The sequence below is a fragment of the Bombus bifarius genome, unplaced genomic scaffold (assembly GCF_011952205.1).
Source record: "Bombus bifarius isolate JDL3187 unplaced genomic scaffold, Bbif_JDL3187 scf7180000007996, whole genome shotgun sequence".
Classification (NCBI taxonomy): domain Eukaryota; kingdom Metazoa; phylum Arthropoda; class Insecta; order Hymenoptera; family Apidae; genus Bombus; species Bombus bifarius.
The window spans coordinates 5,243,361-5,260,281 of NW_022884376.1; the positions used below are offsets into that span (position 1 = coordinate 5,243,361).

General features: G+C 29.1%; 5 protein-coding genes and 1 long non-coding RNA gene across 9 annotated transcripts; 3 read left to right on the top strand and 3 right to left on the bottom strand.

Annotated features, from left to right (window-relative positions):
• Positions 1-1,179: 1,179 nt before the first annotated feature.
• On the top strand, positions 1,180-3,464 carry LOC117206025 (ovarian-specific serine/threonine-protein kinase Lok-like). The gene is made up of 7 exons (XM_033444983.1): positions 1,180-1,324; positions 1,432-1,704; positions 1,795-2,051; positions 2,115-2,318; positions 2,398-2,571; positions 2,634-2,798; positions 2,924-3,464. Exons 1-7 carry the CDS (start codon positions 1,180-1,182, stop codon positions 3,140-3,142), a joined length of 1,437 nt encoding a protein of 478 aa, XP_033300874.1. The 3' UTR covers positions 3,143-3,464.
• A 174-nt stretch (positions 3,465-3,638) lies between these two features.
• On the bottom strand, positions 3,639-5,646 carry LOC117206185 (succinate dehydrogenase [ubiquinone] iron-sulfur subunit, mitochondrial-like). Its single transcript, XM_033445317.1, has 5 exons — positions 5,048-5,646; positions 4,637-4,893; positions 4,154-4,451; positions 3,953-4,075; positions 3,639-3,863 (listed from the first exon to the last, which is right to left on the bottom strand). Exons 1-5 carry the CDS (start codon positions 5,252-5,254, stop codon positions 3,726-3,728), a joined length of 1,023 nt encoding a protein of 340 aa, XP_033301208.1. The 5' UTR covers positions 5,255-5,646; the 3' UTR covers positions 3,639-3,725.
• A 387-nt stretch (positions 5,647-6,033) lies between these two features.
• LOC117206181 (trifunctional purine biosynthetic protein adenosine-3) lies at positions 6,034-10,899 on the top strand. 4 transcript variants are annotated; one of them, XM_033445303.1, is made up of 17 exons: positions 6,034-6,087; positions 6,576-6,658; positions 6,719-6,808; positions 6,894-7,141; positions 7,212-7,411; positions 7,479-7,673; positions 7,763-7,893; positions 7,993-8,203; positions 8,296-8,431; positions 8,492-8,714; positions 8,834-9,028; positions 9,113-9,368; positions 9,449-9,652; positions 9,740-9,886; positions 9,956-10,224; positions 10,298-10,555; positions 10,630-10,899. In XM_033445303.1, the coding sequence occupies exons 2-17, from the start codon at positions 6,581-6,583 to the stop codon at positions 10,813-10,815; spliced, it is 3,027 nt and encodes a 1,008-aa protein (XP_033301194.1). In that variant the 5' UTR covers positions 6,034-6,087; positions 6,576-6,580; the 3' UTR covers positions 10,816-10,899. The 4 variants fall into 4 exon arrangements, with proteins under 4 accessions (XP_033301194.1, XP_033301193.1, XP_033301195.1 ...); XM_033445302.1 differs by lacking the exon at positions 6,034-6,087 and adding an exon at positions 6,094-6,303; XM_033445304.1 differs by lacking the exon at positions 6,034-6,087 and adding an exon at positions 6,094-6,303 and having other exon boundaries at positions 6,580-6,658.
• Positions 9,893-10,401, bottom strand: LOC117206190. The gene is made up of 2 exons (XR_004487348.1): positions 10,262-10,401; positions 9,893-10,198 (listed from the first exon to the last, which is right to left on the bottom strand). It is a non-coding gene; the product is annotated as an uncharacterized LOC117206190 (long non-coding RNA).
• Positions 10,551-12,710, bottom strand: LOC117206184 (dnaJ homolog subfamily C member 28). The gene is made up of 5 exons (XM_033445315.1): positions 12,488-12,710; positions 12,078-12,209; positions 11,906-11,998; positions 11,473-11,826; positions 10,551-11,409 (listed from the first exon to the last, which is right to left on the bottom strand). Exons 1-5 carry the CDS (start codon positions 12,590-12,592, stop codon positions 11,014-11,016), a joined length of 1,080 nt encoding a protein of 359 aa, XP_033301206.1. The 5' UTR covers positions 12,593-12,710; the 3' UTR covers positions 10,551-11,013.
• A 2,367-nt stretch (positions 12,711-15,077) lies between these two features.
• Positions 15,078-16,856, top strand: LOC117206187 (pre-mRNA-splicing factor 38B). Its single transcript, XM_033445319.1, is given in 6 exon segments — positions 15,078-15,338; positions 15,538-15,821; positions 16,235-16,395; positions 16,484-16,698; positions 16,701-16,739; positions 16,742-16,856. Coding segments are annotated over 6 exon segments (840 nt in total). The 5' UTR covers positions 15,078-15,307; the 3' UTR covers positions 16,852-16,856.
• The last annotated feature ends 65 nt before the right edge of the window (positions 16,857-16,921 follow it).

The window sequence follows — 16,921 nt, forward strand, 5'->3', positions numbered from 1 at the left end:
TATTATATTCCTAGAACCTGCATTCTACTTATGACATCTAGTACGAAAGGATATTTTTATTATTTACCACTGAAGCAAATTGCTTTTTTCTATACTGTGATTAATTGTTTGCTTATGTGTAATAAATAATAATACCTTATTTTTAATAGATTACAACTTATTTGATTTCATGGATTATCTTTTTTCTTCAATTTATTATTATTTTTATATTTTGTTTCATATAATAAAAATTTACATACGCGTTGTTATTGTATATATTAACAATACTGAATTTTTAATTATCAAAAAGTTAATACTTATTTATAAGAAATACAAAATTAAATAACAAAGTAATGTACAATAGACAATTCAGGATATTATTTTAATAAAAAAATAACTGATAGAAAATATAGATAATACATTATAATTGTTTACTTACACATTTTTTAATGTCATAAATATTAATAATATAATTATCACTTTTTAGTTGTATAAAATATTATTGACATACATTAATATTTGACTTTAATATGTATTTACATGTACATAATGTTCAATGAAAAATTCATTGGATGATTGAAAGTTTCTCTATGATTTTATAAATTATACGTGTACTCGCAATACATTTATAATATGTAAACACATTTATAATACGATCTATAGAATAAATAAAGCACGTAAGTAAAAATTTCTGACAAAAAACTTATAATAAAGGCGTCTATAGCTCTATTAATACTAAAATATGTATATTGAATCTTAAAAATTAATTATACCTGATTATACATAAATAGATGTAGCAGATACCTAATTTATCGACATAAAAGATTCAAATTTCTCTCTACAAACTTACAATGTACTTCAAATTCATTGTCGGAGCCGCAGTTTCACGTGTTTATTTATTTTGTGAGTTACGTTGTTACGTTATGGATTAATGCTGTGCAATCGCAATTTAATTTTGTTGTACTTAATTCTGTAAAGAGAGTAATGAAATATTTTCAAAATTAATGTTTGTAAATTTCTGACATAAACTTAATATTGTTTTAAAACACCATTTTCTACAGAATTACGATCAAACACTAATATTATAACTGATTCTGTTTATATTTAATTTCTTCTTAATTTTATTATTTTTCATTATCTAAAACCTTGACGTAGTTTAAAAATATTTTTGGTTTGTATTGAACCAAGTAATTTATAACTATGAACGATGAACAAATTGTTTTGACATTACCTGCTACACAAAGTGTGGATGCAATATATTTGACTCCACAAGAGTCATCACAAGAGAAAACCACGACTGTATGGGGCAGATTATGTCCTATCAAATTACCTTTTAAGACAATGGGTAAGAATATATATTTATTTAATATTGTGTATTATGTGCAAGTTTATATAATTTATAATATATGATATTTATTGTGTTACCTATGTTAATTCCATTTACTTTCATAGAAATGACCAAAGATGTTTATACTCTTGGTCGAGCAGAATCCTGTGATATTTGTGTTACTAGCAATGAATTAAAACCAAAATGGCTTAGCGTAATGAGTAAGATACACTTTAAAATAACTAGAGAATATATTGGTAATGATAATGATGCCATAGTATATTTAGAAGACTTAAGCCAAAATGGAACTTTTGTTAATAAAAAAAAAATAGGCCGTGGGAATAAGATAATACTCGAAAGTAACGATATAATATCTTTAGCACAACCTGTAGTCACTGGTAAATAAATTATATCTTATAATAAGCATGTATATATTATACATAAATCTCACATTTTATTTGCACTATATAATACAATATTTGCTACAGTTTATATATTCATGAGTACTACAGCATGTGAAAGCAACAATCTTCCTCCAGAACTCAAAGATAAATATACAGTGTCATGTAAATTAGGATCTGGGGCATGTGGAGAAGTGAATATGGTATTTAATAAAATAGGTTGTCAAAAATTTGCTATGAAAACTATTATGAAAATAGGTGGCACAACAAATGGACAAAAGCATCCGTTGAATGATCCTGAGAAAATTATGAATGAAGTTAAAATATTAAAAGCCTTGAAACATGTAAGTGAATATATAAATTACTAACCTGATATAGAATGTATTAATATGTACTTTATTCTTTAGCCTTGCATAATTCGAATGGTAGAAATTGTAGATACTCCAAAAGCAGTATACATAGTTTTGGAATTAATGGAAGGTGGTGAACTTTTTGAAAGAATAAGAAGCAGGGGAAGATTATCAGAAAAACATGCAAAATTGATTTTTTATCAAGTTGTATTAGCTGTTAGTTATCTACATGATTGTGGTATAACTCATAGAGATTTGAAGGTATGAGTTTTTCTTAAATATCTGTGATATTTCGGTACAATATAAATAGTGAATAAATATTCTTTGGTCACATTTACAGCCAGAAAACATATTATTAGCTAGCAATTCAGATGTTACATTAGCAAAGGTATCAGACTTTGGTTTATCAAAGTTAGTTGATGCACAAACTATGATGAAGACATTTTGTGGGACCCCTATGTATGTTGCACCTGAGATATTGTCTACTATTGGACGTGGTTCTTACACGAATCAAGTATGTATATGCAACAAATATCTAGAAGAAATAAGATGTTTCATATTTTTTAATTTAACTAGGTTGATGTATGGAGTTTGGGAGTAATATTGTATGCTTGTTTAAGTGGTTCAGTACCTTTCAATTGTTACGACAAGAATATGAGTTTGCAAGATCAAATAAAGTGTGGACGTTATGGTTTTCCTCCTTCCAAATTTGGACATGTAACAAACAAAGCTATAGATCTGGTATAGTAGTATTTGATGAAATGTTATTGCAAGATACACGAATAGAAATAATTCTATTTTCTAATAATGATTTTTCTAAATAAAAAATAATAATAATAATAATAATTTTCTAATAATCTTTTTAGATTAAGAGTATGATGACAGTAAATCCGAGAAAAAGGATTACAATCAAACAAGTTCTATTACATCCTTGGTTACAAGATCGTGAACTTCGAGAGACTGTTGATACCTTATTATCGAAAGAAAATGACGAAAACGTAGCGCCGCAAAATATTTCCAGTAACACTCAATACAAGAATGAACAGCATCACAATTTAATTAAAAGAGCGAGGTTACATCTATAATTATGTTACTTCCCTCTAGTTCTAGATAATATCATTATTTCAAAAATCATTGACCTCTAATCTATTTGTTCTATTTATTATTTATCATATAAATTGACTAATTAGTCGACAAAAGTTGTCCACATTTATACATAACATGAAAGACCAACTTCAATTATTTTCATTAGGTTAATAAAGAAGAACAAATTAAAATAATTATATTTTAAATTGATTTAATTTTCAAGTACACAGTTATAATATAAATAAAATTAATTTAATAATAAAATTAAAAATATAATAGAGAAACTTTGTAACTGATATGCACCAAAACATTGTACAAATAATAGTTATAAGAAATTATTTTCATGTTTTATATTTTTTTACGCTTGTAATTATTAAAAATCTATGAAATATATTCTTTTTTACTAAAATTTCCGTACGTGTTAATATAAAAAGAAATTTAATTTTCTCATGAAATCTTATCTTGATAATTTTTCATTGAAAAACAAATAAAACCTTATATGTAATAAGAAATACCGGTTTATATACAATTACAAATCGTATCAAGAATAATGTTTCATTAATCATGTTTTCCTTTTTCCATCTATTCCTCTCTGCATTGGTACTGTCCTTCGCCGTTACATGGATTTGGAAGTGGAGTTTCCATGTCTGGCCGTTCCTTTTTTGTTAGTCCCGCTAACAATCGTTTTATTTGAGCTATTGCTTTTCCGGGATTTAGGGCCTTGAAAGAATTAGCCACATAATAATAATATATAAGTTATTAACAATATTTGAATTTCTACTCTTTATATAACGTTGTGCACTTCATACCTTCGGACAAGTTTTTGTACAATTGAAAATAGTATGACATCGATATACGGAATAAAAATCACGTAATTTACTAAGTCTTTCTTTATGTCCCATGTCACGTGAATCTATTATCCACCTATAAGCCTGCACGATAAAAATATTTCATGGTGTATTGAATATTACGTATAGGACATTCTTTTCTGTAACGAATAATTCATGTACCTGCAGAAGAGTTGCAGGACCTAAAAACTTATCACCAAGCCACCAATACGGTGGACAAGAATAAGTACAACATCCACAGAGGATGCACTCGTATAAACCATTAAGTTTATCTCTATCTTTTGGACTTTGTAGGATTTGTCGTAAACCAAGAAAATTGTCTTCTCCGGGACGTTTTAAAAATGGTTCAATATGCTGGTATTGTTTCAGAAATTGTTCCATATCCGTTACTAAGTCTCTAATTACGTATGAGTGCGGTAAAGGATATATGACTATAGGTTTTGGCGATTCCTTCACTTTTCTAAGAATAAAAAGATAGGATACTATACGGATTTAGGATAAAAAATATTATAAACTATTTACTTTACTTCGTCTGACAATGAGTGTTACAATTTTTTGAATAATTATTATGATTCAGGCAGATATGAGTAATGTATGCATACTATCATTATGAAACAACAAAAAAAGGTATTTTTCTCGCATTACGTGATGCAAGCCAAGGTATTAACACCATTTATATTCATCGAACAACTTCCGCAAATTCCCTCGCGACAGGATCTTCGATAGGATAACGTGGGGTCATGCTCTGCTTTTATTAATGCCAATACATCTAATACCATGGTGCCGCATTTATTTAAATCCACACTGAATTGTTGCATGAAAGGTTTTACGTTTGGTTTTTCAGGATTCCAACGATATACTCGAACAGTCTGCAGTCTGGGCTTTTCCGGTACCTTCCGATCCTAAATATGGATTAATGATAAGAAGAGAGAAAATTTTATAATTCAATGCGTAATAAAATTTATGAAATGAAAAAAGAAGTACAGAGGAAATGAAAAAAGCTTTTATTAATAAATATGAATTTTTAATATAACTGTAACATTTATGGTTGCTAACTTCTGGAGGTGTTTTGCATTCTTTCATAACGGCGATTTCGGCGTTAATTATGTTTTCTGTCTCAGATGGTTGCTTTTCTGCCTTTCCTGCACTGGACAAAAATCTATGGCTTGAAAAACGACTATTTTGACGCATGCCTCGTCGAAGAGATACAATTGTACAAAACCAAAATCGGCTCGCATGGCTGATAATATTGAAGTTGAACATTGTACTTGTAGAAGTTTTATGAAAAAGCTTTTATAAGTATCACTTGAGATTATAAAGGCATATTTCGTTTTTCTAATCTTTTTATCATTTTGTTTTGTAGTGACAGTGTAATTCTTAGATAAAATAGAAACAAAATGTCATCATTTGAAAGAACTTCATAGTTGTTCTTTGACGATTTGTTCACATTAAGAGAAAAAAATTATTATGTTATACACATAATTTATATAATGCTAGATAATATAGAAATAATGAAATAAAAATAGCAGTATCATATGTTTTTGAATTAAAGTTAGATCCAATAAACACATGAATTGTATAAAAATTATAAGATTACAAGTATGCAACCACACGATTACAAATTCACGATAATTCGTGAAAACAAATGATAGTATTTCATTGACGTACAACGTTTGATATGGATATGCAACGCCAAGGTTTGTTGATTTTGCAGTACCGCAATTTATGACATAAAGTTATATTCATACATGGATGATCATTTTGCAATATTCATATGTTTTTATTTACTAAAAGTATAATTATTAAATAATAATATTATTAAAATACCTAATATCTGATCCTAAAATAATGAAAACATTATGTCTCATATTTTAAAGCAATAAATTTCATTTATTTGAACATTAATCTTTATTTATACTGTTGCTCAACATTTGTTCCGCGGCATAATATTTTAAATATCTCGAGCTATTTTAAAAGGTCAGAAGTTATCGTCTGTTACACACGAGTTATAATGGAGTAACCCCCGCAAAGAAGCAGTCTTCCTGCGAATCAAGCTACAGCAATTCGTTAAAATTTTCATAGTTATACAGATATAAGCAAGAACGATTAAACGTTTCAACTTTACTTGTTTACCACCTGTTGCTCCAAGAAACACGTTATTGCTTAAGTAGTGGGAATCACATCAAATACAATTTTGAATCACGTGTATTAAATTAGGAAGCCAATAAAGCAATAAAAAGAGCTTTACTACATTCAGGGCTTAATATTCTTAAAAAAGTGCAAAAACTTTCCGAAAGATAATAAATACGGAGGTTATAAATTTATTGTATTATGTAGATAGTTTATAATATCGAATAATATTGGTAATACTATCACGAAATGATCTTGTAATGAATTTATGAATATTTTGTTTTTATTTAATATATAGTAAATATTTATACATAATATGTATAATGTGGTATTATGTACATATGTAAATAGTATTATACAAAATTTGATAAGCTTATTTGTTTGTATATACTCTTATTATGTTACATCTTTTTACAATTCATTCATCATTAATATAAAATTTAATATTCTTTAGGCAGTATGCAGTATGCGGTTTTAGTTATTGGTAGTGGTGGTAGAGAACATGCTATTGCTTGGAAACTTTCACAATCTCCTTATGTAAGTGTCTTAAATATAATATATTATTATATAGGTAAATAAAATTAATAAAATTTCTAGGTAAATAAAATTTATGTTTCTCCCGGAAATAGTGGAATTTCATCAGTTGACAAAGTTTCTCTAGTGAAATTAAATGTTAAAGATAATAAGGTATATTTTTATTATTTTATGAATTGGACTATATAATTATACGAATGAATTAAATAAAATTATGCTAGGATTTTTTATTACGTAGGAAGTAGCAACATGGAGCAAAGATAATAAAATAAATTTGGTAATTATTGGCCCAGAAGAATATTTGGCTAATGGATTAGCAGATGAATTAAAGAATGTAGGTATTAATTGTTTTGGTCCACAAAAAGCAGCATCTAAAATTGAAGCGGATAAATACTGGGCAAAAGAATTCATGGATAAATGTCAAATTCCTACTGCAAGATGGAAGGGATTTGTAAATGCAGAAGAAGCAAAGAAATTTGTTGAAAGGTATATTAAAAAATTATATTTATAGGTAAATTTTAAGAAAAATTATTAAATATATAATAATTTATTATAGTGCACCATTTCCAGCACTTGTAATAAAGGCTTCAGGTTTAGCAGCTGGAAAAGGAGTCATAGTAGCAAAAGATAAAGAAGAAGCTTGTAAAGCTATAGATGAAATATTAACAGACAGAAAATTTGGGTCTGCTGGTGAATCAATAGTTGTAGAAGAATTATTAGAAGGAGAAGAAGTATCTGTACTTGCATTTACAGATGGTATAAAAACAATTTTTAATCAAAATTATTGTAATTTTATTATGCAAAAACTCCTTTTTTTCTACAGGGAAAACTATTGTGCCAATGGCACCTGCACAAGATCATAAAAGAATATTTGATGGAGATACAGGACCAAATACAGGTGGTATGGGTGCTTATTGCCCATGTCCATTGTTAAACAAAGCAGATTACGAAGTAGTGAAAGCAGACATCTTACAAAAAACTGTTGACGGTCTTAGACAAGAACAAATTTCATTTGTTGGTTTGTATCAGATATTAGAGCTATATTATAATTTATAATACATTTTACAGAAACAAATTTAAAAAAATTTATTATTTTTAAAAATATAGGTGTATTATACGCTGGATTAATGTTAACAAAAGAAGGACCAAAAGTTCTAGAATTTAACTGTAGATTTGGAGATCCTGAAACACAAGTAGTGTTACCATTGTTGAAATCAGATTTATTTAGTATTATGAAGGTTATTTTTTATTTTAATATGAGAAATTATAACTATGAATTAATAAATGCATGGATTAATGAAGGAATTAGAGAATTAATTTAATATTTATTGATACAGACCTGTTGTGAGGGTTCTTTAGTTGAATCTGAAGTTATATGGGAAGAAAATCTGTTTGCTGTTGGTGTTATTTTAGCATCTCGAGGATATCCAGTATCATCATCAAAGGGTCAAGTTATAATAGGTGTCAATGATATTTCGTGTGAAACAAATCAATTTGTTTTCCATAGTGGCACAAGTATCTCTTCTGAAGGAGAGTTATTAACCAACGGTATATTTTGTTGAACGGTATCTGGTTGTGTCAATTCGTATATAGATATATATACGAGTTCAGTAATATTTGTCTGTTTGTTTATTTATTAGGTGGAAGAGTTTTAATTACTGTAAGTTTAGCACCTTCATTGGCTTTGGCTGCTGCTAAAGCAACACGTGCCGCCCAAATCATATCATTCGAAGGAAAGCAATTTAGAACAGATATAGCACATAAAGGAATAGCAAGGTATCATGTAATAAAAATTATATAGAAGAAAAGAAAGATTTAATCAAGTAATATTACCAGGTCTATATTGCACAATGGACAATTGACATATAAAAGTAGTGGTGTGGACATAGAAGCTGGAAATTCATTAGTTTCAGCTATTAAATCAACAACTTACTCGACACAACGTTTAGGTACAATGGGTTCGATTGGTAGTTTTGGTGGTTTATTTGACATAAAAGCTACTGGTTATAAAGATCCAATCTTAATATCTGGAACCGATGGTGTTGGAACTAAATTAAAGGTATATAGATATTTATAAGAAATTTAAAAGATTACATAATGTATAGATGTATTTCTATAATGTATAAGTAATAATAATTCCAATATAATAACAATGTGTAAAATCTATCAATTTTGCAGATAGCGTTTGAATGCAAAAAACATAATACAGTGGGCATAGATTTAGTGGCTATGTGTGTAAATGATGTTCTTGCACATGGTGCTGAACCTTTATTCTTTCTGGATTATTTTGCTTGTGGTAAATTAAACGTTGATATAGCTAGCAATGTTATAAATGGAATAAGTGAAGGATGTAGAAAAGCTGGATGTTCATTGGTAAGCAAAAATAAGTGTACTTTTTAATCTTTTCCTCTAATATATTGATTAAGTAAGAATATTATACGTAAATAATGGATCTAGATAGGCGGGGAAACAGCAGAGATGCCAGATATGTATTTCAACGAAGAATACGATTTAGCCGGTTTTGCTGTGGGAATAGTTGAAAGAAATGATTTGCTTCCACGTGTAAATGACATAAAAGAAGGTGATATTGTAATTGGCTTATCATCAAGTGGTGTGCATAGTAATGGATTCAGTCTTGTTCGAAAAATTTTAAAATTAGCAAATAAAAAATATTCAGATGTGGCACCTTTTTCTGAAAATAATCGTACAATCGGTATTTGTTTTGTTTCTTTATCTATGGTATTTTTCCTACTATAAAAACAGAAGTTTATTTACATCTATTGCTCTTTAAAGGCGAAGAATTGTTAGAACCAACGAAAATTTACGTAAAAGGAGTAATTCCTGCTTTGCGCACGAATTTAGTAAAAGCATTTGCGCATATTACTGGAGGAGGTCTGACAGAAAATATCCCAAGAATTTTACCAAAAGATATGGGAGTAGTTTTAGATGCAAAGACGTGGATTATTCAACCAATTTTTGCTTGGTTGGCAACTGTAGGTAAGAAAACGCAAATGTTATTCAAATTTTAACGTATAAATTTATTTTATCCTTATATATATTTTAAAATATCTATATATTTCATAGGAGAAGTTAATAAAGAAGAAATGTTAAGAACGTTTAATTGTGGCATTGGAGCTATCCTAATTTGTTCGGAAAGAGATAAAGACAAAGTGTTAAGTAAATTACAAATAGAAAATGCTAAGATTATTGGACATATAATTAATTATAAAAGTAAGCTCCATTTAAAATTATTTTATCAAAAATACTTTTATTTATATTTATACACATTAAATATTGCAGAAAATCAGACTAGAATACACGTTAAAAATTTTGAGGAAGCGTTAGAATTGAAAATGAGACAATACATACCAGATATAATTTCACAATTAAGTAAGCCTTTAAAAAAAGTGGGTGTTTTGATATCCGGTAGCGGAACCAATTTACAATCACTAATTGATGCAACTAAAGATCGATCTCAACATATTGGCGCAGAAATTGTTATAGTAATATCTAATAAACCAAATGTTGAAGGACTTAAACGAGCTGAAAAAGCTGGTATTAAGACGGTGGTAATTGTTGTTTTTAAAATTTTGTACATTTCTTTACCTTTCATCCATAAGTCATTTCAATATGTAATCATAGGTTATTAAACATACGGATTATCCTAATCGAGACGCATTCGATGCAGCAATGAATGTTGAACTCAATGCTTTTGGAGTTGAAATAGTCTGTCTTGCTGGTTTCATGCGCATTTTATCAGATAATTTTGTAAATCAATGGCGTGGTGCCTTAATAAATGTGCATCCTTCATTATTACCATCATTTAAAGGTGCACATGCACATAGAGATGTTTTAGCAGCTGGAGTACGTGTTTCTGGATGTACAGTGCATTTCGTGGAAGTATGATATATGTTATATTAGAAATTTTTCTTTACATTAAAGAATTCTTTTATATTATTAAAAATAATTTTCAGCCCGATATAGATTCTGGAGCAATCATTGAACAAGCAGCAGTACCTGTACTGCCACATGATACTATAGAAACTCTTCAAGAGCGAGTGAAGACGGTTGAACATTGTATCTTCCCACTAGCTCTAAAACATTTAGCTACGGGAAGGATACAGTTAAACGAAGATAATTCCATTACATGGAATTATTGAACTCAAGATATTATGTAATTATTTTATGTATCATTTGGTACATTTATATATAATATATATATATTTTTTTAATTTGTATATATATATTAAATTTTCTATCAATAGTAGTAAATCAGTATAGAAGTATCAAGATTTTTTAAAAGAAATGTAGTAAAATAATGTAATACAATAAAACAGTATGTTTTCTATGATACTTTCTTATTTAAAAATTGAAAATATCATTCCAAATAAAGTGTCTTCGTCTTTGATAGGAGCATTAGAATGTACTTTTATTGAATTATCTATTTTAATTGTTTTTTGTGGTGGTGTTGAAAGTGCCTCGTTTGCAAGATCTTCTAATTTAGTATGAAGCATTTGTTTCTGAAGTATAGGTACTAATAAATTATACTTATCGATTTTACTATTTATTCGTTTTGTTTCAGACCTAAAATTTTCTACAATGTTCCTCCAAGTTTCTTCATCTGTGTAATTTAATGGAAGATCTCCCACATTATTACGGGCGTTTATTAATTGTTTCTGCAAATGTTGTATTTCTTCTCTTATTTCTTTAGATAATTGTATCCATTCTGGAGTAAATCCATTTTCTATTAGTATCTACAATTTAATATTCTGCATATAATTTATTGTAAATTTCTAATTTATATTAATTTATCATACCTCATTTAATTTGTAAGTAACAAAATCAACATATGGACTTCGAGTATTTGTATTTTCTTTCAATGGTTTACCCATGCCTGGTAGATCTTTAAATTCACCTTTATTCATTGCTTCTTGAATTAAATCTTCTACTAAACGATCCATACCAAAACGTGTTTTAATATCTTTGGCACGTTGTTTATCCATTCCAACTAATGTATTACGTTCTTCAGCTTGTAATTTTTTTAATCTATGTTCTAATACATTGTCAACCGCCTTTTGAGCTCTTTCTATTGCATATAACTTTTGTCTTTTGCTATGTGTTCCAACTCCTATGTTATAAACTAAATAATGACGATGCTGTGGAGCTGTATGCTAAAACATGAATATATATATATTAGATCAGGAAAAAAATAATATGTAATATATATATTGTTTAATGTTGCATATGTACTTTAATATCAAATTCTTCCACTTCAGGTAAGTTCGTGCTCTTTTCTTTATCTTTTATTCTTGCTTTACGAATCTGTCTATAAGCAGTTTCAATCTGTGAAAAATTATATTACAAGTGTATTATAACTCGCAATATTAAATGATCTTTATTAGTAATACAAGATATCTCATACCTCAGAAAACTTGACTGCATTAGCTTCTGATGTACCACTGTCTGGATGGAATCTCTTTGCTTGATAAACAAATGCTAATCTTAGTGTCTCATCTTCACAATCTTCTGCAACTTCTAACGTTTGATACCATTTCTTGAAGTGCAATAAAGAGTATATAGATTATTTATGTCAAGTAACATTTTAATTGAAGAGGTTCAATGTATATATATTTTACTAAACATATATATACATAATAATTATAATAATAGATAATTCTATACTTAAACAGAAATTTTTATTATAATTACATTGAAGAATGAATGTATTCATAAGGAATTTGAAAACACTAGTAAATGTCTGAATGTAATTTTCATACCAAAACACATAGGACTAATGTTACATAGATGTAATAGAAAATATACGTTTTTTACCTTTATATCACGTTGATGTGTGAATCTTTTTATCTGCATAAATTCCCAATAAGGAATGCAGTATATGTGCTTCAATTTCTTGTTACATCGATTAAATTTTAACATGATTGTTATTATAATTTTGATATTTTGTTTTACGATTATATAACTTATCGTGTTATTGTAATATATATTAACATATGAACTATTCTTTATGACAAATATTCAAAATAACCTACATGTTTATTCCGAAAAACAGTTATAAATTGTATGCCATGAGTAACATTCTGCAAAAATGTACTTTTCGGTACGAATTAGATATTACGAACATATTAAAAGACAATTTATTTATCATAGAATCAACACAATTATTAAAAATCATATAAGAATGAACGTAACATTGACGTTTTAAAAACGTGTGTCATATACATATCAAGTATCACGTGGTAAACAAACTCAGCTGTCCGTCATACAGTTATTTATTCATCTGCTTACTTCTATAATATAAAATAAAAAATTCTATAGAAACTTTTATACATATATTTTAATATAATAATTTGTACAACTTTATAATTAACTTTTATGTTTCTATTAATATGTTACAAATAAAAATTACAATATCTTCATTTCTATATTTAACAATAATTTTGATACAGCGCTATAAACTACATATATGCAATGTAATGTTTGTTAACTATTGGATTGACAACTAAGTGATTGCGTATTTTAAATAAGAAGGAAAATTCAAAATTTTTGTTTAAAAATATAACTTTATTCAATTAGATATTGTCCGTTTTTATCGATGACCTTTTGCCATCTTTCAGGCAGTTTCATAATTCCATCTTCATAAAACTTCTGATCTTTGCCAGCAAAAAACTGAATTAAATGTGATTTTACATCATCAGCGTCATTAAAAATTGTACTATTTAAGGAGTTCTGCATGGAATGAAATAAATGATAATCTGAAGGTGCAAGGTCAGGGCTATTTGGTGGATGTGACAACACATCCCAACCTAGTTCCAATAATTTACGAGCGACCAAAGATGTGTAGAGGTTTGCATTATCATGCTGGAAAATGACACCCTTACAATTTGCCAATTCTGGCCGCATTTTTTGAACTGCATCGCTTAGTTTGACAAGTTGTTGAACGTACTCGTTTGAATTAATCGTTTGATTTCTTGATAAAAGTTCAAAGTACAGAATTCCTTTATAATCCCACCAAACTGACAGCATAATCTTTTCTTGGTGAATCTCAGCTTCTGGTGTCGCCTGGGCTGTATAAACTATCCACTTTTCGTCGCCAGTAATCAGTCGTTTCAGAAATGGATCAATTTCGTTGCGTCTCAGAAGTGAATCGCAGATGCTAATGCGTTGCATCAAATGAATTTCCTTAAGCTGATGAGGGACCGATAAATCGAGTTTCTTGACATGGCCAAGCTGTTTTAATTTTTTTTGAATGCATGTATGCGATACATTGAGCTTCTCTGCAATCTCACGCGTTGTACTATGACGATCTGAATCGATAATAGCCTTAATATGGCTCTCATCAACTTCAACTGGGCGGCCAGATCGTTGAGCATTTTTCACTGAAAAATCACCAGAACGAAATTTGGCAAACCAATTTTGACACTGCCTTTCTTTCAAAGCTTCATTCCCATATACGGCACATAACTTTTTATGTGCTTGCGATGCATTCTTGCCTTTTCGGAAATAATACAATAAAATATGTCTGAAATGCACGTCTTGTTCCTTCATTTTTAAATTGGCATAAAAACGAAACTAAATAACCAATCGATACAATTTTTTTACTAAATTAAAGGTGGAAGTCCAAACAACAAGAAAACAATATAGGTTAGGTGCTTTGAAGCATTGACAAAACAAAAGAATGTGCTAAGACCACCTATTGACAAAATCCGCAATCACTTAGTTGCCAATCCAATATTATCATGCTAAATTAAATATAATTTTTAATGAAATATATTTTCAATGAAAAAGTATATCATGAACAAATCTAAAACATGTTATTTATTAAATTTATTAAAATATTAATTTTGAATTTGTAAATATTGCCTACTATGTGGCCTGTATTACCGTATTCTAGTAACAATATGTTTTCTAGGGAAAGTGTTACTCTTTTGTTATCGCATTTCAAATATAACATGTAATCTTTAGATCACACGTTCGTTTTTTATATTAAAAGAAGTTTAGAAAATACGTATATTAAGTACAAACTAAATGTAGTTTATTGTATTTTTGTAATAGAGGGTTACAAAATAATTTAATTATAAATATTGTGTTTGAAGATCCCGATGTTCCTTGTGTAATTTCACGTGTAGTTTAAAACACGCGATCATGGTTTAAAATATTGAAATATCATTTGCAATAGGTACATATAATATCTATTTTATCACAATGTCCGTTCATTAAGATCTACAAAAGTTATTATATGATTACATTTCAGTCATTTTTATGACGATCTACTCAGAGACTGAAGAACCAACAAAGGACAATTTGGTTACTTAAATTACTTGTGTAATTATAAATGAGAATAATACCATGCGAATGAAACCGGATGTTTTGTAGGCCATTTTGTAGGCATGCGCATTACAGTACTGTATCTTTTTTCGCTTCCGTTGACGTCAGTTTTCCATATACTTGCAGAAAAAGCGTTATGCGAGTTTTTAAAACTTGTATTTGATTATTTTCAACATATAAAACATTTATTCTTTGTTGTATTTATGAACTTTGTAAACCTTTTGTGAAACGTAACGTGGTGTGTGGTTGTATGGTGAATTTGTTCTATTCAGTTCATTGTAAGACTTGTAAGTTTACGAAACAAACATGCAAGTGCAAGAGGCGGAAGGAGCTGATGGTAAGCAAATATATATTGTATTTTTGTGTTCTTTTTTAATTCCTTATTTTTATAATGTTTGACGAAGAGACGAGGTATTTTGTGGCCCGTTCTGATCATTACGATACACTTAACCTCTATTCCACCAGTATCTATGTATGTTGATTACTATTACTATTACGTGATTCGGCAGATACATAAATGAAACACTTGTACATAGGTTCACCATGGAACAATTCCAGTGGTTGCGATGAAGAACGTCGTCCAACTCAAAAGGAGGGTAAAAATCGAATATATTACCTCTATGGGGGAAATGAAAGAACTATGAATTTAAATCCACTAATTTTAACCAATATACAATCGTCACATTATTTTAAAGTGAATTTATATGAACTGAAAACATACCATGAGGTTATCGATGAAATTTACTATAAGGTGTCTCATTTGGAACCATGGGAGAAAGGAAGCAGAAAAACAGCAGGGCAGACTGGCATGTGTGGAGGTGTGAGTATGTTTTCTTGTACATGGTTCATTTTAATTGTTATTTATTGACATAAAACTGGCAATCATAGAGATATTTACCATGTGTGTATAGAAACAGTCAAATTTACATAGCACTTTAAAAGGACCTGGATGTTCTATGAAATGAGAGAACTGCTATTAAGAACAAAGAAGGTGGGAAGTAATTAGAAGTAAATCATTCAAAGTGAAAGTTCACAAATGTTTTTAGACTTTTCACTGCTATTATTAAATAATCAGGCATCAGTATCAAAATATTGGGCTGGAACTTGTCGAATGCAAACATTGAGCAGACAGTCTCACTTAATACCACAGTTAATTGCAGAGTAGCATGTTCTCGGTCAATAAATTATAATATAATATGAATGTGATTGATGACATAGGGGTGTAAATTTAGCCGGTTCATGCAGGTCCGAGTCGGTGCTGGTGGAATTGTCTCAACGGCTTATTGTCTACTATATAAACTCTTCACCTTGAGGTTAACACGGAAACAATTAAATGGTCTTATCAATCACCTTGATTCACCATATATTCGGGCATTAGGATTTATGTATATTAGGTAAGAATATTATGATATTAGATTTTACTTTAAAGAAATGTTCTAATAATTTGATGTATTGTACATATATTATTATTGGTGTTAACAGATATACACAACCACCTGCAGATTTATTTAGTTGGTATAGTGATTACTTAGAAGATGAAGATGAGTTAGATGTAAAAGCTGGTGGAGGACAAGTAATGAAGATGGGTGATATTCTCAAACAATTTCTTACCCAAATTGAAGTGGTTTTTCAACGTTATTTCCAAGGCACCAGTGCCTATACAAAAGAACTCGAACATCGATTAGCAGAAAGAGTTTCTAACAATCTATGAATGCCCGAAATGCAAAGCCACCTATTACCTAAATAGTCATGGAAAATATAGTAATAGCAGTAGTAGGAAAGATAACGGCAATCTCACCTCATGGAATCAACCACGGCATATACCAGATAGCGAAGCTCCAGTGGAGTGAGGCTAGAAAGAGAGAACATAAAGTCACTGGCAGGCCAGATTGCGTCTACGTGAGCCTGAATACAATCACG

What these genes read in the sequence shown, in the direction of transcription:
- LOC117206025 (XM_033444983.1), top strand. Translation starts at nt 1,180, where the DNA reads ATGAACGATGAACAAATTGTTTTGACATTACCTGCTACACAAAGTGTG. An exon ending in AGCACAACCTGTAGTCACTG is followed by an intron (nt 1,705 to 1,794) that starts GTAAATAAATTA and finishes TATTTGCTACAG; the next exon opens with TTTATATATTCATGAGTACT. An exon ending in TATTAAAAGCCTTGAAACAT is followed by an intron (nt 2,052 to 2,114) that starts GTAAGTGAATAT and finishes TTTATTCTTTAG; the next exon opens with CCTTGCATAATTCGAATGGT.
- LOC117206185 (XM_033445317.1), bottom strand. Translation starts at nt 5,254, where the DNA reads ATGTTCAACTTCAATATTATCAGCCATGCGAGCCGATTTTGGTTTTGT. An exon ending in AATACCTTGGCTTGCATCAC is followed by an intron (nt 4,452 to 4,636) that starts GTAATGCGAGAA and finishes TTTTATTCTTAG; the next exon opens with AAAAGTGAAGGAATCGCCAA. An exon ending in GTCCTGCAACTCTTCTGCAG is followed by an intron (nt 4,076 to 4,153) that starts GTACATGAATTA and finishes TTTATCGTGCAG; the next exon opens with GCTTATAGGTGGATAATAGA.
- LOC117206181 (XM_033445303.1), top strand. Translation starts at nt 6,581, where the DNA reads ATGCAGTATGCGGTTTTAGTTATTGGTAGTGGTGGTAGAGAACATGCT. An exon ending in AGAACAAATTTCATTTGTTG is followed by an intron (nt 7,674 to 7,762) that starts GTTTGTATCAGA and finishes TTAAAAATATAG; the next exon opens with GTGTATTATACGCTGGATTA. An exon ending in ATTTATTTAGTATTATGAAG is followed by an intron (nt 7,894 to 7,992) that starts GTTATTTTTTAT and finishes TTATTGATACAG; the next exon opens with ACCTGTTGTGAGGGTTCTTT.
- LOC117206184 (XM_033445315.1), bottom strand. Translation starts at nt 12,592, where the DNA reads ATGTTAAAATTTAATCGATGTAACAAGAAATTGAAGCACATATACTGC. An exon ending in CACATCAACGTGATATAAAG is followed by an intron (nt 12,210 to 12,487) that starts GTAAAAAACGTA and finishes TTGCACTTCAAG; the next exon opens with AAATGGTATCAAACGTTAGA. An exon ending in TGGAAGAATTTGATATTAAA is followed by an intron (nt 11,827 to 11,905) that starts GTACATATGCAA and finishes TTCATGTTTTAG; the next exon opens with CATACAGCTCCACAGCATCG.